Source organism: Hyla sarda, chromosome 9, assembly GCF_029499605.1.
Source record: "Hyla sarda isolate aHylSar1 chromosome 9, aHylSar1.hap1, whole genome shotgun sequence".
Lineage (NCBI taxonomy): Eukaryota > Metazoa > Chordata > Amphibia > Anura > Hylidae > Hyla > Hyla sarda.
Window position 1 is genome coordinate 101,317,680 of NC_079197.1, and position 21,844 is coordinate 101,339,523.

The 21,844-nt window shown below is 42.5% G+C and overlaps 1 protein-coding gene across 2 annotated transcripts in view; it reads right to left on the reverse strand.

Annotated features, from left to right (window-relative positions):
* COL4A5 (collagen type IV alpha 5 chain) overlaps positions 1-21,844 on the reverse strand; it is a 197,305-nt gene that overhangs the window by 92,741 nt on the left and 82,720 nt on the right. For both annotated transcript variants that reach the window (XM_056538786.1, XM_056538787.1), the window contains exons 14-24: positions 21,323-21,376; positions 21,026-21,082; positions 19,433-19,477; positions 19,298-19,351; positions 17,829-17,870; positions 17,189-17,315; positions 13,560-13,733; positions 12,663-12,746; positions 9,504-9,596; positions 3,008-3,078; positions 2,561-2,752 (exon numbers count right to left, since the gene is read on the reverse strand). In XM_056538786.1, the coding sequence (XP_056394761.1) occupies positions 2,561-2,752; positions 3,008-3,078; positions 9,504-9,596; positions 12,663-12,746; positions 13,560-13,733; positions 17,189-17,315; positions 17,829-17,870; positions 19,298-19,351; positions 19,433-19,477; positions 21,026-21,082; positions 21,323-21,376 (993 nt within the window). The remainder of the gene's footprint in view (positions 1-2,560; positions 2,753-3,007; positions 3,079-9,503; positions 9,597-12,662; positions 12,747-13,559; positions 13,734-17,188; positions 17,316-17,828; positions 17,871-19,297; positions 19,352-19,432; positions 19,478-21,025; positions 21,083-21,322; positions 21,377-21,844) is intronic.

Here is a 21,844-nt window from a genome sequence, read left to right on the forward strand (position 1 = left end):
AGGAGGTCAATGGGACAATCATAAGGCCTGTGAGGAGGTAGAGTCTCAGCTTGTTTTTTGCAAAAAACGTCCGCAAAGTCCATATAGGCCTTAGGGAGACCGGTTACATGAGGAAGCACAGGGACACGGCAAGGTTTACTGGGAACCGGTTTTAAGCAGTCCTTGGAACAAGAGGGCCCCCAACTCTGATCTCCCCAGTGGACCAATCCAGGATTGGGGAATGGAGTTGAAGCCAGGGAAGTCCAAGAAGGATTTCAGAAGTGCAATTGGGGAGGACCAACAGTTCAATCCTCTCGTGATGAGATCCGATGCACATTAGAAGGGGCTCCGTGCGGAAACGTATAGTACAGTCCAATCTTTCATTGTTTACACAATTGATGTAGAGGGGTCTGGCGAGACTGGTCACCGGGATGTTGAACCTGTTGACGAGAGAGGCTAAGATGAAATTTCCTGCAGATCCAGAGTCCAGGAAGGCCACAGCAGAGAAGGAGAAGGCAGAGGCAGACATCCGCACAGGCACAGTAAGACGTGGAGAAGCAGAGTAGACATCAAGGACTGTCTCACCTTTGTGCGGAGTCAGCGGACGTCTTTCCAGGCGGGGAGGACGGATAGGACAATCCTTCAGGAAGTGTTCGGTACTAGCACAGTACAGGCAGAGATTCTCCATGCGGCGTCGTGTCCTCTCTTGGGGTGTCAGGCGAGACCGGTCGACCTGCATAGCCTCCACGGCGGGAGGCACAGGAACAGATTGCAGGGGACCAGAGGAGAGAGGAGCCGGGGAGAAGAAACGCCTCGTGCGAACAGAGTCCATATCCTGGCGGAGCTCCTGACGCCGTTCGGAAAAACGCATGTCAATGCGAGTGGCAAGATGGATGAGTTCATGTAGGTTAGCAGGGATTTCTCGTGCGGCCAGAACATCTTTAATGTTGCTGGATAGGCCTTTTTTAAAGGTCGCGCAGAGTGCCTCATTATTCCAGGATAATTCTGAAGCAAGGGTACGGAACTGTACGGCATACTCGCCAACGGAAGAATTACCCTGGACCAGGTTCAACAGGGCAGTCTCAGCAGAAGAGGCTCGGGCAGGTTCCTCAAAGACACTTCGAATTTCCGAGAAGAAGGAGTGTACAGAGGCAGTGACGGGGTCATTGCGGTCCCAGAGCGGTGTGGCCCAAGCCAGGGCTTTTCCAGACAGCAGGCTGACTACGAAAGCCACCTTAGACCTTTCAGTGGGGAACTGGTCCGACATCATCTCCAAGTGTAATGAACATTGGGAAAGAAAGCCACGGCAAAACTTAGAGTCCCCATCAAATTTATCCGGCAAGGATAGTCGTATTCCAGAAGCGGCCACTCGCTGCGGAGGAGGTACAGGAGCTGGCGGAGGAGATGATTGCTGGAGCTGTGGTAGTAACTGTTGTAGCATAACAGTCAGTTGAGACAGCTGTTGGCCTTGTTGCGCAATCTGTTGTGACTGCTGGGCGACCACCGTGGTGAGGTCAGCGACAACTGGCAGAGGAACTTCAGCGGGATCCATGGCCGGATCTACTGTCACGATGCCGGCTGGCAGGTAGTGGATCCTCTGTGCCAGAGAGGGATTGGCGTGGACCGTGCTAGAGGATCGGTTCTAAGTCACTACTGGTTTTCACCAGAGCCCGCCGCAAAGCGGGATGGTCTTGCTGCGGCGGTAGTGACCAGGTCGTATCCCCTAGCAACGGCTCAACCTCTCTGGCTGCTGAAGATAGGCGCGGTACAAGGGAGTAGACAGAAGCAAGGTCGGACGTAGCAGAAGGTCGGGGCAGGCAGCAAGGATCGTAGTCAGGGGCAACGGCAGAAGGTCTGGAATCACAGGCAAGGAACACACAAGGAACGCTTTCACTGGCACTAGGGCAACAAGATCCGGCGAGGGAGTGAAGGGGAAGTGAGGTGATATAGGGAAGTGCACAGGTGTAAACACTAATTGGAACCACTGCACCAATCAGCGGTGCAGTGGCCCTTTAAATCGCAAAGACCCGGCGCGCGCGCGCCCTAGGGAGCGGGGCCGCGCGCGCCGGGACAGAACTGACGGGGAGCGAGTAAGGTACGGGAGCCGGGGTGCGCATCGCGAGCGGGCGCTACCCGCATCGCGAATCGCATCCCGGCCGGAGGTAGTAACGCAGCGCCCCGGGTCCGTGGAACCGACCGGGGCGCTGCAGTGAGGGAAGTGTAGCGAGCGCTCCGGGGAGGAGCGGGGACCCGGAGCGCTCGGCGTAACAGATGCATTATACTGTATTATTATCATTACTCTTCAAAGAGACTTTATTTTCAGGGTGCTGTACATATGAAAAAGGGGATTTGAATACCATATCATATGATGAGAAACAAGTACAACAAACAACTTATCCTCTTTGGATAGGGGATAAGATGTCTAGGGGCAGAGTACCCCTTTAAGTTGTGATTTCTCTGAAACATTGGAACGTTTCAGAGTGAATCAACTTTTTGAAGGACCCCACTCCCTGCCCCTGTTTTATCCTGGCCACTGCTTGGGCAGCATAAAACAGATGACAGTTCCCTTAAAAAAACGTACCGGCTCTCCCTTAGGCCCAGGAACTCCTGGGATTCCATCTCTTCCAGGGCGACCATCAAGGCCAGGGCTTCCAGCTGGACCGGGAAATCCAGTGTCACCTTTATCTCCTTTCAGTCCAGTTACTGCAATCACTTCACCGGGATCTCCTTTGGGGCCAGGTCGGCCAGGGCTACCTGGAGAACCAGGGAAACCCTGTGTGGCACAGATATACAAGCTTTATACACTTATACACACTATATACACACTTTTGCTACAATTTCATCTATATATATATATATATATATATATATATATATAACGGGGGAGTTTTTAGACAGAAGTGTGCTAAATAGGCTTTATTGACTTCTTTTTTAACACACTGTAAGATTTCTTCTAAGCAATGATGTAAACCTTTGGCAACCTTAATTATACAGTAGAATATTAAAACCAGAGCCCAATAACACTTACTGCTTGTCCTGGAGGACCCAACAGACCCGGAAGACCGGGATCACCTTTTGGTCCAGGATAACCAGGCAACCCTACCAAAACAGGAAAAAAAGTGTGAAATACAAACAAAGAGCTAATAACCAATATGACCTTTGCAAATATCAAAATTATATAAAATTTAATGATGGGGATTATAAAATAGAGAACAAGAAATAAGGTATTAACAAAATAAGCTTATCCTTTTCAATGTATTGTAACAAAATACCAGTTGTACTTAAAAAAAGATGGTAATGGTGCAAACACTGTGACAGAGGCCATAACGTGAGCATGTGACTTTATTCTACTGTGTGCCTGATGGTAAAAAGCAGTATATTAATTTTACACAATCTTTGCCCCATTTATTGTAGTGGCGCAACTGTCATCACTGTGAAATTTCATGCAATTTTGCGCAAAATGCAGTATTGTTAGTAGGGCCCTAAAGCTTTTCAGGGGCCCCATTTTGGATGGGGGCCCTAGGCAACTGCCTAGGATGCCCCGCCCTAACGCCGGCCCTGCATATCCTCAACATATCCCCACACCTCTTGTTTGAATAGTTATTGTGTAATATTATGTCTGATACTTGTCTTTGTTTGTACCCCATAATTGTAAGCGCTGCGGAATCTGTAGGCGCTATATAAATAAATAAAATAAAATAAATAAAATAATGGAAGAATAGTGTTATTTTTGCCTTCATAGTAACAGAAATCATAAAATAACCCTGACTAATCCTGATAAAGGACAAAGAGGTACATCTGGTGTAATTGGAATCTGTCGTACAATGGATCCAACACACTGCAGTGGCAACTTTTACGAATGTAGCCACAATGCAGATGTGAAGAGAGCCTAAAGAGGTGTTATAAGGATGGCACAGGCAAAACTAATTATTCAGAAGAAAGAGCAGGTTCTTAGGTCGCATAAGATTGATGATACTGAGAAAAAAATATACAAACCTGAAGTCAGAAGCAATACTGAAACACCCAGGGGCATACAAAGGATTTTGTAAAGAAGGTAAAAGGAGTTCAAGGTTTTAAAAATGGAGCCTCAGGTTTTAAAGGAAAACTGTCACATGTTCACTCCGGCACTAAATCTTTGTTTTTCTATATATGCAAATGTGGCTGTAACTGTCTGAAGCCCCGCCCACTTATGAATATTCATTCCCCCTCCCTCCAGCTCTCGGCCTCCCCGCCGTTGGTCTACACTACGAATGTGCCGCTTCCTGACATGCACAGTGAAGACCAGTTAGGAGCAGCGGGGAGAGGGACAGCCGAAAGGGAGGGGGGATAAATATAGGAAGAAGACAGGAGAACCTTGAAAAAAAAATGTTTGTCAATGTTTTCTCTGTAACAGAGATATAGGGAGTAAGAGCAAAAATGCTGCAGATTTTCTGCAGCCAGAAGTGGATTCAAAAGGTTTAGAAAATATAAGGAAGGTGTTGTACTTCCTCTTCTATGTCTGGGTGTGGTAGATTTTCTGCTGCCAAAAAAAATCTACAGCATCCCTGTGGCATGTAACCCTACCCTTTAAAGTCATTCTGATTACTACTGATAGTTCCTAACATGTCTAGTGTGTATGGATGGGAATATGTACATCTAAAGACTTTACTATAAGATATTTTAAACTGGCAACATGCATGAAATCTAATTTAGATGGTTATTGAATTGTGTGACAAGCAGTTACCAATAGTGCAAGTGCAATAAGGGTTTAACCCCTTAAGGACTCAGGGTTTTTCAGTTTTTGCACTTTCGTTTTTTCCTCCTTACCTTTTAAAAATCATAACCCTTTCAATTTTCCACCTAAAAATCCATATTATGGCTTATTTTTTTGCGTCACTAATTCTACTTTGCAGTGACATTAGTTATTTTACCCAAAAATTCACGGCGAAACGGGAAAAAAAATCATTGTGCGACAAAATCAAAGATAAAACGCCATTTTGTAACTTTTGGGGGCTTCCGTTTCTACGCAGTGCGTATTTCGGTAAAAATGACACCTTATCATTATTCTGTAGGTCCATACGGTTAAAAGGATACCCTACTTATATAGGTTTAATTTTGTCGTACTTCTGTAAAAAATCATGCAGGAAAATTTATACGTTTAAAAATGTCATCTTCTGACCCCTATAACTTTTTTATTTTTCCACGTACAGGGCGGTATGAGGACTTATTTTTTGCGCCATGATCTGAAGTTTTTATCGGTACAATTTTTGTTTACATCAGACTTTTTGATCACTTTTAATTACATTTTTAATGGTATAAAAAGTGACCAAAAATACGCTTTTTTGGACTTTGGAATTTTTTTGCGCGTACGCCATTGACCGTGCGGTTTAATTAATGATATATTTTTATAGTTCGGACATTTACGCATGCGGCGATACCACATGTTTATTTATTTATTTTTTTACACTGTTTTATTTTTTTTATGGGAAAAGGGGGGTGATTCAAACTTTTATTAGGGAAGGGGTTAAATGATCTTTATTCACTTTTTTTTTTTCGCTTTTTTTTTGCAGTGTTATAGGTCCCATAGGGACCTATAACACTGCAAACACTGATCTCTCCTGCTGATCACTGGCATGTATTAACACGCCTGTGATCAGTGTTATCGGCGCTTGACTGCTCCTGCCTGGATCTCAGGCACGGAGCAGTCATTTGTCGATCGGACACCGAGGAGGCAGGTAAGGGCCCTTCCAGTGTCCTGTAAGCTGTTCGGGACGCCGCGATTTCACCGCGGCGGTTCCGAACAGCCCGACTGAGCAGCCGGGATACTTTCACTTCAGATGCGGCGGTCAGCTTTGATCGCCGCGTCTGAAGGGTTAATACAGGGCATCACCGCAATCCGTGATGTCCTGTATTAGCCGCGGGTCCCGGCCGTTGATAGCCACCGGGACCGACCCGATATGACGCAGGGACACTGCGTGACCCTGCGGCATATCGCGGGAGCCGGCGGAGGACGTAAATATACGTCCTGCGTCGTTAAGGAGTTAAAAATAGTAATTCATAATCGATTCCTTTGATCATTATGGATAATGGATCACATGCAAAGCAAATTGTTTCTATAAAGTAACAATTTACATATGGGCATTTTTCATACATTTTCTTACATATCTACAGTATGCGTCTGTGGCTTCTAGTGCAAAGGCCTTGTCTGAGTGTAAATATGTTTTTTACATATGCTGTTTTTTACATATCCTACCCCAAGCTCCCCTAACTGCTGTGACGATGGCCCCGCTTCCTACTTGTCAACGCTACTTCCTAATTCCCAGTGACATGTTACCAATGCAAGAAGTGCCCGTTAGCCAATTACTGACTGAGGCGGGACCCCACTGCAGGGACAGGGAGTGTCTATGTGGCAAGGACTCAAGGTAGGTATTACTTGGTATTACGTAAAGCATACCTACTAGGGATTGACCGATATCGTTTTTTTAGGGTCGATACCGATAATCGGTGGAGGTTAGGGCCGATAGCCAATAACTTATACCGATTTTCCGGTATAAGTTATCGGCTATTTATCCCCCCTCGACACCGCTGCAGAGCATTGATTTAAAGCGGGCACTTTAAATCAATGCACTGCAGTGGCTTTTGCGGTGCCATAGGCCGCCGCCGCCACCACCTGCTTCTCTCCCCCTACCTGTCAGCGTGGTCCGGGCCATCCATCGTTCCTGTAGTGTCCGGGGGCGTTCCGGGTGGAGGGTGAACCGGTCCGGGCTGTTCTTCTTCTCCGGCGGTCATCTTCTCCACTCCGGACGGGCTCCGGCCTAGTACGCTGCATAGATGCCGCTGCGCAGTGACGCCCGTGCGCAGCGACGCACCTGACATCACGGCGTAGCAGCGTCTATGCAGCGTACTAGGCCGGAGCCTGCCCGGAGTGAAGAAGAAGACCGTGGGAGAAGAAGGACAGCCCGGACCGGTTCACTCTTCACCCGGAATGCCCTCGGACACTACAGGAACGATGGATGGCCCGGACCACCCCCATTACGGGTAAGTTTAATTTTTTTTTATTGACTCGGAGGGTGGGGGAGGGGCCCGACCGGTATAGCGGTATGGGCAAAAATCCATACCGGTATAGCGCCCAGCACTACAGTAGAGGGTGCGACGCGGTGCGGTGGATGGGGGGGCGGTCGCGGTGCGGTGGGTCGGGGGGGCGGTCGCGGTGCGGTGGGCGGTCGCGGCGGGGCGGTCGCGGTGGGTGGGGCATTATCGGCTTATCGGCAAGGTAATTGCCGATACCGATAATCCCCAAAATCGTGATTATCGGCCGATAATATCGGCCATACCGATAATCGGTCGATCCCTAATACCTACATACCTATATTTTTTTTTAAGTTAATATGCTACTCAGTATCTAATCCTGACCATGTATATCAATTTTTTATGCCTCTTATACCTATATTTATTATAAAAATACCTCTTTTCATTAGCTCACAGTGTTAGAAATCCTCTCAGGGGAAGGGGGCATGTCACTCCCTTGTGGTGGTGGGAGGTGATTGGTCTGTCTGCTCATCCAGCCTTGTCCATGAGTCATCTCTTGTCCATAACTCATGGACAAGTTGATGCTGCTGCAAGACGGGTTAGTGTCCCAGTAGGTATTGAGACCCCTAGTGGTTGGATTTTCAAGGGCCAATTTTTTAACTAAATATTAAAAAAATGTTAAACAACCATATTACAAAAGGTCTTTAGTTTTCATCAGTAACCACATATAAAACGTTTTTGGATCTGACAGTGCCCATTTAATTATTTGTACACTAAATACAATTATTTGTCCAAAAAATACAACGTGTGTTTGATATTAAAGGGGTTGTATGGGGTAAAAAAATGTTTAAATAAACCTGGGGAGGGGTTTATTGGAAACATTTTTTTACCCCATACAACCCCTTTAATATCAAACACACATTGTATTTTTTGGATTAAAAGCACAATTTTAGCAAGACTGAATCTAACAAAAAAGGATTTGAGTCTTATAGTCCACAACCAGGGTGATCCAGCAGTGTGAAACCTTCCTGACTGCTTCCCTAATAATCAGACAAAGTGATGGAAGAGTCAGGAAGAACAGGAGAAATCGGAATAGGTACATGTGCAGGGACTTTTATTATTATAATCAATGTGTTTACATGTGTGTGTAGCAAGTTTGTGTGTTTAAGTGCAGTAGAGCTGTGCATGTAAGTAGGTGAAGAAGAGCTGTGTGCCTGCAGCAAAGATGTGCATGTATGTGCAGCAGAGCTGTGTGTATGGGTGCATCAAAGGTGTGTATGCGTAGTAGAATCTATCCTTTGTTATCTTAAATTTCTGTGTGTAATGCAAATGTTACTGTGGTTTATTTTGAAAAAATGATTTTATAATTAAAAAATGTCAAGATGTCTAATTTACAACAAAATGCAACAGTGTCACTGCATCTTTCTGTTTGTCTTATTAAATAGATACTCCGTTGGAAAAAAAAATAATTCAGATCAACTGGTGCCAGAAAGCTGTAAAGATTTGTAAATTACTTCTATTAAAAATTCTTAATCCTTCCAGCACTTATCAGCTGCTGTATACTACACAGGAAGTTGTGAAGTTCTTTTCAGGCTGACCACAGTGCTCTCTGCTGACACCTCTGTCCATGTCAGGAACTGTCGAGAGCAGGAGAGGTTTGCTATGGGAATTTGCAAGAAGTAATTTACAAATCTGTTACCTTTCTGGAGCCAGTTGATATGAATTTTTTTTCCCACTGGAGTACCCCTTTAAAGGGGTAGTCCAGTGGTGAAAAACTTATCCCCTATCCTAAGGATAGGGGATAAGTTTGAGATCGCGGGGGGTCCGACCGCTGGGGCCCCCTGCGATCTCTCTGTACGGGGCCCCGGCTCTCCGCCGAGATAGCGGGTGTCGACCCCCGCACGAGGCGGCGGCCGACACGCCCCCTCAATACATCTCAATGGCAGAGCCGGAGATTGCCGAAGGCAGCGCTTCGGCTCTGCCATAGAGTTGTATTGAGGGGGCGTGTCGGCCGCCGCCTCGTGCGGAGGTCGACACGCCCCCTTCCCGCGGGCTGTCAGGGCTCCTTACAGGAGATCGCAGGGGGCCCCAGCGGTCGGACCCCCCGCGATCTGCAACTTATCCCCTATCCTTAGGATAGGGGATAAGTTGCTCACCACTTAATCACCACTGGACTACTCCTTTAAAGAAGGTAGATTTCCAGGGAGTGCTGAGTATTTTTTTTCTCTAAAAAATAAGGCTATAGGCCAAATAAGTTTGGGAATCTCTGAGTTAGACCATACAAACTACTTAAAACAAATAATATTAAAGCTCAGAGCTCTCCAAAAAGTGGACCTCTAGATGTTGCAAAACTACAACTCTTAGCATGCCTGGACAGCCGTTGACTGTCCCGACATGCTGGTAGTTGTAGTTTCATAACACCTGGAGGTCAGTATTTTTGACACCACTGTTATAGCTTAATCTGCAAACAAACTATCTTGTGGGTATAGCGACAAGAACAAAAACTTTTCATTTACCTGGGTTCCCAGGAGAACCAGAAGGGCCAGGTTCTCCTTTCTGTCCTGGAATTTCATTTCCTATACAGTTGTAACATGTGTCTCCCCTGTCACCTGTGGACATTTAACATATTGCAATTATTAACTGCACAGACATACATGAAACTGGTCATAACTTTAGCAGAAGGTTCTTTAAGTCCTTTAAAGGGGGGTACTCCAGGTTTATACATCTTATCCACTATCCAAAGGATAGGATGTATGATCGCAGGGGTCCCGCGCAATCTTGGTGCAGCCCACGGCATTCTGTGCCAGGCACTGCTTCCAAGACGGGGATGTGACGTCTTGGTCATGCCCTCTCGTGACATAACACCACACCCCTTCCATTCATGTCCTTTGGATAAGGGATAAGATGTATAAACTTGGAATACCCTTTCAAAGGGGTACTCCAGTGAAAACCTTTTTTCTTTTAAATCAACTGGTGGCAGAAAGTTAAACATATTTGTACATTACTTCTATAAAAAAAAATCTTAATCCTTCCTGTACTTATTAGCTACTGAATACTACAGAGGAAATTATTTTCTTTTGGAATGCTCTCTGATGACATCACAGTTGTCTCTGCTGACGTTATTATAATAATAATAATAATGCTTTATTTATTGTTGTCCTTAGTGGGATTTGAACCCAAGTCCCCAGCACTGCAAGGCAGCAGTGCTAACCACTGAGCCACCATGCTGCCCTCAGCATACATCTTCTATGCATCTTCTATGCATCTTCTATGCATCTGCTATGCATGGTTGCTAAAATGGACAGAGATGTCAGCAGAGAGCACTGTGTTCGTGAAGTCATCAGTGTTCCAAAAATAAAGGAATTTCCTCTGTAGCATACAGCAGCTAATAAGTACTGGAAGGATTAAGATTTTTTAATAGAAGTAATTTACAAATATGTTTAACTTTCTGCCACCAGTTGATTTAAAAGAAAAAGGGTTTTCACCGGAGTACCCCTTTAAGCTGTGAAGTGAGGTCTCCATCAATTGGACTTGTTTTTCCAGCACAGTGCACAAATGCTCAGCTAGGAGAATTTTAAGTCCTATACTGTATCCTGGTGTCAACACTTCCCAAGATAAGCAATGCACCCAAATTCAGCCAACCACATGATGTAAAACATGACTCTTCAGTCCAGGAGACTTTCTTTCATTGGTCAATGGTCTAGTTCACATGCCTATCGTTGGCACTTTCAGCAGTAGACAGGGGTCAACATGGGCACCTTGGCTGGTCTGTGCTGCCTTAAATGGCCACTATCACCAAAACTATATTTTTAAAAACAATAGAGACATAGAACATGAGTATATCCCTAATACTATTTCATTATTTTTTTCCACAGTTTCCCTTCGAAAACTGCTCCTATAAAAATTAAACGTCCCCCACCTGTTGCTATGGTCTTTCCGACTGTGGCAACAGCAGCTCCTCAGATTACAGGATACAGGAAGTGTAGGGGGGGGGCTTTACAAGCCTGTGTGCGCTCCCTGTGTGAGATCTCAGAACATAGAGAGCAGAGGAGAGAAGGCAGTGAGTGAGCTGCTGTGATTGGCTGAGAGGAGGCCACACCCCCTCTGCAGCTCGAGTGAGAGAAGGAGAATGATTCAGTGCACAGTTCCCTCCATAGCATAGAGGAGAAGGAGCAGAAGTGTGACAGCATGTTCATCCTCCTACAGCGACATGTACCCCAGTAGTAAGGGGAGGGGGAAGGGGGTTTGTTACAGTGTGCCAGCTCAGTAGTAAAGAGATGACAAGGGGAGGGGGTTTGTTACAATGTGCACTTCAGTAGTAAAAATATGTCATGATGAGGAGATTTGTTACAGTGTGCCATCCCAGTAGTAAGGAGATTACATGAGGAGGAGGTTTGTTACAGTGTGTCACCCCAGTAATAAGGAGATGGCATGCGGAATGTGGAGTAACTGTGTGTTATCCGTGTGTGATCCCAGTAGTAATGAGATTACATGAGGAGGAGGTTTGTTAAAGTGTGTCACCCCAGTTGTAAGGAGATTACTTGAGGAGGAGGTTTGTTACAGTGTGTCACCCCAGTAATAAGATTACATAAGGAGGAGGTTTGTTACAGTGTGTCACCCCAGTAATAAGGAGAATACATAAGGAGGAGGTTTGTTAGTGTCACCCCAGTAGTAAGCATGGGAAAGCTGGATAACATACATATTGACAGCCATATTGCTTGTCATTTAGCTCTACTACATAGTAGAGGCCTGCATTGGGATTTTGAATCCCACAGGACCCAACCCAAAATGTGCGGGCAGTCAGAAGGCTGCTGCTGGCGGGCGGTCAGGCGCAAATCCTGCACCATCATGGCAGCCTCAATAAAAGTCTGACTCAGTGACATTGTCTCACAGCGCTCCTCCCAGTCCTGTCTCCTCCCTCTGCCGCCAGCGCACAGCCATTTTTGGCGTGCTCAGCCTGCCCTGGAGGATCGTTTACTCTGTACTCCATCTTCTCCCGTAGGCCTGGTAGGTCAGAGCTGCCACCAATGTTAATCCCAATTCACACACACAGTGCGCTGTGCTGTGGCCCTGGCTGGGTATGTAAGTGACGGCCTCTGCCTGCACTGCTATTTCCATGGGGTTAAGTGCACTGCAGAGCACTGCACACTAGCATTTTCTACAGACCCTAGGGTGCAATGCTTTGCAGTCTGCACATACCCACCATGTGTATATAGTATAGCTTCTGTTACATATGATGCATGTATGCGACATGCATCAGATGTAACAGAAGCTATACTGGAGCTGTGTTTTTAAATCTGAGGTGTGATTTGACACTTTCAGTATTAAGTTTACACCACAGAATTGTGTTTTCAATCACTATTCACATTTTTCTTTTTCCTTTTAACAGAAGTAATAAAAGTTATATTTTAATAGGAGGCGACTTAGTTTAGGGTACCCCTTAGGGGCTCCCCCTAAAGTTGTTGTGAAAATGGTATTAAAACTTGGCTCCATTCACTTCAATGGAACTGAGCTGAAGAACAACACCCAACCTGGAGACAGATGAGAAGAGGTTTTTGAAAGAAATTGGTTCTGTTTTTCAATTCCTGGATAACCCCTTTAACATAGTAATTACTCAAAGAAAGGTTCCATACTAACTACTTTGCATTGGAATGTTTGCTACACAAAAATAATACCTTTCTGTCCTCTTTCACCAGAAAGACCTGGCTCGCCTTGGAAGCCTGGAAGGCCCGGTGTTCCAGGTAGACATATTTCTCCAACTAAAAATGAAAAACAAAAAATTACATGCATTTTGTTGCGTTTATCACAAACAATATATTATATTATTATCTGAGTTCCAGTTTAGGGTCAAGTTATGTAGTTGAACAGGATGCAATGTATTCCATTGTAATTTAGGAACATGTGGGGCAAATTTGTGAAATTTGGCCGAAACAAAAACTGTCTTATTTGCCCATATCAACCAATCAGAGGTCAGCTTTTTTCCCCTCAAATTGCTCTGGTTAAATGAAAGCTGAGCTGTGATTGGTTATTATTGGTTACAGTTTTGATAAATCTGCCCCACAGATGGAATATTGGACCGAATTTACTGTGTAATTCATAGACAGTGTAAACTGCACCAGATTTATCAAAGTGTATTAAACTATTAGAAAAGTTTGAGCAATTCTTAGACTGGTTAGCCTCAATTTAGACTAACTATTCATTGGCTTTATTTGTGCTAGAATCTTGCCAAGATTATAGTGCAGTTTGACGCACAGTGTCATCATTTTTAGCAAAGCTACTCTCCTTCTCCACTAAGCAAGGCTGAAAAATGTCAAAAAAATTGTTTACATTTCATTAAAAATCTTGTTTAAGTCATGTATGCCAATATTTTTACACAAATTATGCCAAAATTTCAGCACATTTGCAATAATTAATCTGCCCCAGTGTATCTAAATATCTAACAACATGATTTTATAACAGTAACATGCCATAAAAGAGAAACTTTCTGGTATGTTCAACCTTAACAAATGAACTGACTGAACAGTAAATCGTTGTGCAAACAATGTACATTAAGGAAAAGATATGATACTTACTAGGAGGATCTGAAGACCCTGGAGGCCCAGGTGGTCCTGGAGGGCCAGGAAATCCAGAACGGCCATCTTCACCAGGAGGACCTGGTATAGATATTCCTGGAGGGCCTTGATCTCCTTTCTGTCCTCTTTCTCCTGGGAAGCCAGGGTCCCCTGGAGGGCCGGTGGCAGCAGTACCTAAATAAAAAAATCAAGAGACCATACATTTTCATATACTGTTCTACAACTATACTTTAAAGACATTAATTTAAGCAGTACTTCGGGAAGATGTGTTCTGTAACTTTTTCCTACTGTTCCTAGCCTACTCCAGCATCATCTACTAGGCAGCCATGCTGTTGATAAATCTAGTACATGCTGCAATGGAAGAGAGACTGGCAAACCCCTGCACATGGGGGCCAGTATAAATAATATATATCTTTAATAACAGTTTAGGGGTTTTCTGACTGTTTCAGATTGTTTTTACTGATTAGAGTCAGCTAATGAAAAAAAAAATGTTATTTTTATTTTGTTTTGTTTTTTTATTGTACTTTTTTTTTTTTCTACATTATTATGGGGGAAGCCATATTGCCTGAGCTTTTGATCTTTTAACAGCATTTAAAGATATGCTTACATAAGCCATTAAAAACATGTAGCCTGTAGCCTGACTCATTGACTTCTATGGTCTCCCATAGGCATGCTGTGTGACCTGTGCAGAGGCTAGTGTGTAACTGTATTCTTGTCTGTGATAATAAGGAGGAGCCTGCTGGATAGTGTTCTCTGCACAAAAGGAAGTGTCAGTTTATTAATCGGCTTAGTAGCCAATTTGGAAACTGCAAGATTTAAGATAATAAAATGGAAAATTAGAAAACAATACACCAAAAATTCGCAAATAATATGTTTAACATGAAAATGCTGGACAGACATACAGCCTATCGTCTGCCTGTAAAATAAGCTGTGATTCTGCAAGCTTATTGGGGCCAACCTCAGCAATCAGGTATACACAAGGTAAGGGGGATAAGGGGGTGGGGGTGGGATTTAAAGTGGGATAAGGGGTGGGGGTGTTATGAGGGTAAAACCATCTTCTTGTGTCCCCACAGCTTCTGAATGGCTTCCCTGTGGCTCTTGTACATTAGCTGACTGGTGCCGTCCGCTGGTGAAAGCTAAGCTTTATTATTGTATATAGGTATGTGTTGTGGTGTTTAAATGTGCTTGCATGTATAGTTGTGTGTACGTTTTTACGTAGTACTAAACAAACACTATAATGGTGAAAACTGTAACATTTTCTAGGTCACAATAAAGAGTTTTCTTATTGTATATTTGTTCAACTTGAAACTATAAGAAATAATAACTCCAACGCAAGGTGTATTCTTCCCTGTTTTCTCCCCTGAAAAGACATGGCAGCATATTGAATACATACATTAAGGTCTGCACTACTCCCCCGCACACACACACACACATTAATAGTGAGATGCAGAATGTTTTTTTGTTCATAATGCCAACCAGAGTGCCATCACTGAATAGCCAGCCATGAAAAAAAGACGGCTGTGCAGACCAGCAGCACGGACTTGTAGGGGCTCTTTGAGGTACCATTTTTTCTTTATAATGCTTCTATGAGGGCATCCCTTCCCCTAAGCACCATGCATTGAGAACAAAACTGCTCAGCTTTATTATGACCTCTTATGTTACTATGATTCACTTTCCACAGCAAGTTGTTAGTTGAATGAAAATACTGTATTTATTGGCGTATAACACGCACTGGTGTATAATATCCAAGCAAATCTGAGTAAAAAGAAAAAGTAAATGAAAAAAAAAAAATCTGTTCATTGCCATGTTCTGACCCCTATAACTTTTTAATTTTTCCACCTACGGAATTGTTTTAGTTTTTTTTTTTAGCGCCATGAGCTTAAGTACTGCGTTTATGTAGGTCTGGCTTTTTGATCACTTTTTATTCAATTTTTTCAGGCATTTGATGTGACCAAAAATCATCATATTTACCGTTTTGATTTTTTTTTGCATTTAAGCAGTTCACCGTGTAGGATCAGTAACATCATAAATTAATAGTTTGGGCATGTGGCGATACCAAACTTTTTTTTTTATGGAAAAAGGGGGGGGGGTGGTGATTTAAATTTTATTAGGGGAGATTTTTTTTAACTACACATTTTTTTACACACATAGATGGCTAACATAGGTCAATGTAACTATTTTTGGGTTCACTAGACACCAGGGAATAGTGTCATAATGCTGTGATCACAATTGATCACAGCATTTAACCATTTAGATGACGGACATCAGAGCCAGCTCCAATGTCCGTCATTACCGGCAGATGTCAGCAGGCATCTCCCGGTTATGTATTGGACCCAACTCACGGGCCCGCGCCATATTCCCCTCACCTGACCCATGATGTACATGTATGTCATGGGTCGGGAAGGGTTTAATCCTGGGGCGGGAAATGGGTTAACTTTAAGTACTTTTAGAGGCCCATATATACCTGTATGCCACATTTCACATGTGCTGATGCCGGGGTTGGAGAGATGTTATCACCCATCTCCCGTAATGAGAGAGGGAGCGCGAGAGAGAGAGCTGTGCAGGGGAAGCATGTGCGGCTCCTCGGGCGTGTTATATGCGGGACCAGCATATTACACGCAGTATTGGCGTATAAAACACAAGTAGGTTTTCCGCATCATATTCTAGTTTAAAAAATGCATGTTATAAGTTGATAAATACAGTAAATGTCTGCCTCTAAAGCAATAATGCAGACATGACTTTATTTCCTGGTCTTTATCTTCTTTTTATCATCTCCCCTTTTCATCTGAAAATCTGTGTGGTGGGCCAAGCTTCTCACTGTCACATGGTTTACTTAGAACTTAATTTCCCAGTCTATCTGGCTGTATATTCACTGTGTGTAAGGAGAACTGAGCAAGTGAGCATGGCTGAAAAGGAAACTACCTGAAGGACATATCCCATGGCAACAAGCAAACAAGAGTGCATCCAGCCTATATTGGTTGGGCTGTATTTAAAAAACAATTGATTTCTGATAATTACTTTTATTTACAAATATGTTAAATTTCACATAATGCATCAGTTTTAGACCTATTTATCTTCGTGGTTAAACCCCTTTAGGGTGCGTTCACACGCTATTACTAGCAGCGGGTTTCATGCTGCGGGAAACCTGCTGCGAGTTACACTACCATTGATTTGAAAGGGTCCACAGACAGTCTGCAACAGTGTCCGCAGACCCATTTAAATGAATGGTAGGGTAACTCGCATTGGGTTTCCCGCAGCGGTAAACTCGCTGCCATCTACTAGCGTGTGAACGCACCCTTAAGGTATCACTATCAATAGAGCTTGCAATTCAAATGTCATGTAGGCATTGCTACCTCTTTCTGTACTTGCATAGATGTTCAGGGACTAAACAAAATTGCCATTAGCCTCCAAAATGGTTCATAACAGAGGTCGCAACTTCCAGTTCCCAAATACAGTAGGAAGAGAAGCTCTGGAGCACAAACAACTGCTTTAACAAGTGAAGATCTATGCATGATCAAATATAAAATTTAGAAATGACCCTTCAAGTTACATTTGGCGCATTTACTCTTCACTTGATTTTTCAATGTAACCTGTATGCTACATTTGATATAAATCTGTCACAGCCTCACCTGGTTGCCCTGGAAGGCCCGGTGGACCTTGCAAACCTGGAAAACCACGTTCTCCTTTGATTCCAGGTAATCCTGGAGGTCCAATGTTTCCTTTTGGTCCGAGGCTTGGTTCTGGTCCTGTTATCACCTGTGGATACAGAAACAATAATTGTAATACCTGGACTTGTTTAGCTATAAATGAGTAAAAAAAAACAAAAATACGTGTGGATTCAAGTTGGAGCCTCTCTACTTTTCTTATTAAGTATTAGGAAACTGACAACGCCATAATACCTACATATTATTTGCATCACTTATATTATGACCTGCAGCATTTCAGGTAATAGACCATGGCTGTGGTAAGGGCTGCCTCAATGGCAGTCAGTATTATGTTAATAAAACAAGCAATAAGGCTGTGGCCATGTTTGAAAAGACAGTGATGGATTGTTGCATGATCTGTAGGAAAAACAGTTTAATATAAACAGTCCTGTAGTCTGCTGATGGTCTTTGCAGTGAACTTGTGAAAAATCTGGTTTGCTAGATGATTGTGGACTACCGTAAGGACATGTGGCAATGCCCAGCTAACATAGTGATTTAAATATACTAATAAAGGCTCCATTTTCTTATTACATAAGCATACAATGCGTGCTATGCATGATATTACCTGTCCAGGAGGTCCAGGGAATCCACGATCACCTTTTTGACCCTAAAAGGGAATTAAACAGAGTTTATTAAAGAAGCACTTTGCCTTTGTTTGGTTTTTGCCAATTTAATGCACACTCTCTATAACTAGTCCTACAGTGCCATGTGTTGTATGCTAGCACAGCTGCATCTATACTTTCCAATAAAGTAACTTGGTCATGTGATCACCAGTCTGACTCTTCAAATGTTCCAGGGCATAATGACAACCTTTACCCAATCCCCCCCAAAAATGAGATTGCACAGATTGCATTATCATTAAATAGCTTGGGGGTTTCCTGATCACTCAGTTACTGTTTTTTGACACACTGTTCCATTCCCAAGATATGAGGGTTTATAGTTTGTCTGTCAATTCAGGAAATCAGTCAGATGGGTGTGAACTTAATTTCAATACTGGAAGTAAATATCGGGTGATGAGCGGGATAATACAGTCAGGGGGTGTGAGCTAGGAAGAAACACCCCTCAATGTACAATATTCACACCTGTAAATCCCGCCCATCATCTGATATTCCCTCCCATTATTAAAATTAAGTTCACACCCATCTGATTCTCTGAATTGTCAGACAAACTATAAACCATTATATCTCAGGAATAGTAGGACATATCAAGAAACTCTAAACAGGATCAGGGCACCCTGAACTATTTAATGACAACAAAATCTTAATTTTTGAGGGTTGGCCACAGGTCTCTTTAATGTGTCTGAGCAGAATGTGAGTTGTGAGGCTTACTGTGAACTATAGAATGATATCATCACTTACCAGATCCCCTTATACTAGCTAAATGTGGGACACAGCCTAAGGACTGCTAATCTTCATAAAACACCTCCATTGTGATTGTGGTTAACTCACTATTGCCTGGTGAAAACATTTCTGTACAAAATGAACTTCCAATAAGAAAACGCACCAGAACTGTACATGAAATGCACTGACCACAACCCACTTATGAGTCTAACAAATTTACCTGGGTGACCGACAGCACAAGTAGCCTAATTCAAACACCCCACACAATCTCTCTGCATAGACAAAGGATTCATAGGAAATGGAAACTGTATTGTACAAGTCATTTCATGATTAATTTGCAATTAGAAAGTGCTATAAAAAACATGCCTGCGACATAAGCTAAAACAGGTAAGCTTATTTAATTGAAGCGTGAATCTGTCAGCATACTATGAGGGCATAGGTATGACTTATGCCATTTAAGTTAGTAGTAGAATGGACCTGTCCCCATACTATGCTGCCCTTATATTGTTGTCTGAGATTTCATTAAATTACCAGCAGGAGAAATACTCAAGTGAGATATTGGTAAACAAAGCAAACAACTATTGAAAGAAATGTATTGTAGATAAGAGAAAGACTTAAATTAAGTTGTGTCAATTTCACCTCTTCCAAGTTGTCAAACATTCAGTCTTAGTTCATAAATCCAATTGTTATTTACCTTCTCGCCATCTCTGCCGGAATTTCCAGGTAAACCACGATCACCAGGAGCACCCTGATATAAGGCAAATAAATGTATTAATTCTACTTTCCAGTTAACAAAGAAAATACTGATTTGTGTAAAACGGATTCAAACCTCCGAACCAGGAAATCCACTCCTTCCTTCCTTGCCAGGTTTGCCCTGTTAGACACAATTAGAGAAAATATTGTCAATGCCCAGTCTGGTACAGGAATAATGCCTTATAAGACCGCTATATAATAAAGCTGCTACTAATAATACTAAGCAATATATCAGAGTGGAACATAATAGGCTGCACTGCATTTGGAAATGTCTGGACCTCTAAAAGGATACAGAATTGCATGCCGGCACATTGATCAGATTCAATAGAAAGAGGATGCTTTATATAAGACAACTAATTTAATTTAAAAAACAGACACCTCACACCTCATATGACCATCCCAACATCAAATGGGAGGTTGTAAAAATTTTAGTCTGTTGTAGGAATGAGCCTACACCTTTATGTAGGCCAAACGGGATTGTGTGAACATGCAATGTGCATGGCGGCCCCCTACTCCCCTCTCCCCCGAGGGCAAATGTTAGGAGGAATAGAATTGGATGTGTTGGGTCTCAATTACCCAACTCATTTGTTTATGAGGAGATAAGCCTCCACAAGGAGACCGGCAGCAGCTTTTTCCCTTTCCCAATTTAGAACAAAGCCAAGTGTGCATGTGTATAGGGAGATTAGGAGAGATAGCTGACAGAAGACAGCTATGTTCTGTGTGCTTTTACACTCCTAACCAACAACCCAGGATATGCATTTGAATACAATATAAACACCTATTTTATAGAAACCAGACTGGCGGTCAGCAGATTGCATTTTTTTATTTAATTTATAGTACAATATTATTTTGGCATCCATCTAGCTTTTACCAGTATTTAGAGATATGCTTTATAGTAAGTCCCATGGACATAGAAACAATAGTTTCGAGCTGATCCTGTTTACTTATATGGAAGCGTTTTGTAGGCATGCTCTGTGATCTGTGCAAAGGTCATTGTGCAAGGAGGGAGAAGCTGAGCTCTGACCATTAGCTATTGTGAATGGGCCGATGCAGTGTTATCTATCTACTGCTGTCACTTTTCACTATAAACTCATCTGTGATAAGGAGGACACTGATTGAAAGTGATCTGTACAGAACAGGAAGTTTTAGGTTAATATTGGGCCTACTATAGATAAAACTAAAATATTGTTAAAAAAAAGAAAAAAAAGATTAAACATTTAAATGATTTTCTTATGAAAAACTCCTTTTAAATGGCTTAGGTTCTCCAGAGTGAGAGCCACAGTTTTCAGTGACCTGCCACAGTCACTTAGGGCATGCTCACACGGACCGAAAATTATGTATGAAAGAATAGCCACTTACCGTATTTTTTTAGTGTAATGTTTTTGGATGCGTTTTGTTATTTTTCTTTAGTGGTTTTTGGAGCTTTTTGGGGCAGTTTTTGAGGCTTTTTTTACTATACAGCCATGAAGTGTATAAAAACATGTTATTTTGGTGTAGTTCCACACCAAAAACTAAGCCAACAAGCACAAAAACCTCTTTAAAAAAGTGCACAATAAAACTCACTCAGTATTCAAGCTACAACAGTGTGGTGTTTCAGGTGAAAAAAGTTTTTTGCCTTTAAAAACCATGCTGTTAGATGGAATACAAAAGTCTGAGTGGAAATACTTACGATCTTTCCTGCATCTCCCGGTTCTCCTTTTTGTCCTTTACTACCTCCAGAAAGACCCTAAGAAAATGAACATATATGTCTAAATTATAGGAATTACAATACAATATATTATCTTAACTGTATTATATCTATATTGACTTTATTATACAATAACTTATTATAACTAAATCTCTGATATTTATAATAGTTCTCAGGGTTACTTAGTTTTATTTCAAGAAATTATTCTTTATGAATTCTTAAATGTAGTTAAACAAGAAGTTATTGGTGTTTCCATGTCACACACTCCACAATACTTACAGGAGGACCTGGAGGACCAGGCGGTCCAGGGAATCCTGGTGAACCAATTGAGCCCTAGAAGGAGATACAGAAGATGACATATCATCATCATAACCTAAAATACATGTTCTACTAGACAGCTGGCTTGTCAGATCAGTGTAGAGGCTCCTGACACTATGGCCTACTATGGGTGAAACATTAAAATGGAGTATACTATTATTATTATTATAATTATTATTAATAATGTGTTTTTGCCCTAAATTTAGCCACATACACGTGTGTTCCTCATGTGGTATTCTATGTAAATTTTTGCACATTGAGATCAAGGAAGAAAAAAAAACAGACACAAAAAATAAGGTATTTTTGAATATAATGAATTAATTTATGGATTTTTCCTCAATAGTGTGGATGAAACCCCTAAAATATCCAATTCATTGCTAGGAAATAGATTAGTTCTGCATGAAATGCCACAGGAAGAAAAATATGCAGGTTGTGCTGATTCATTGCTTAATATATCTTTCTAGCAGTCAGAGATTAATTTGT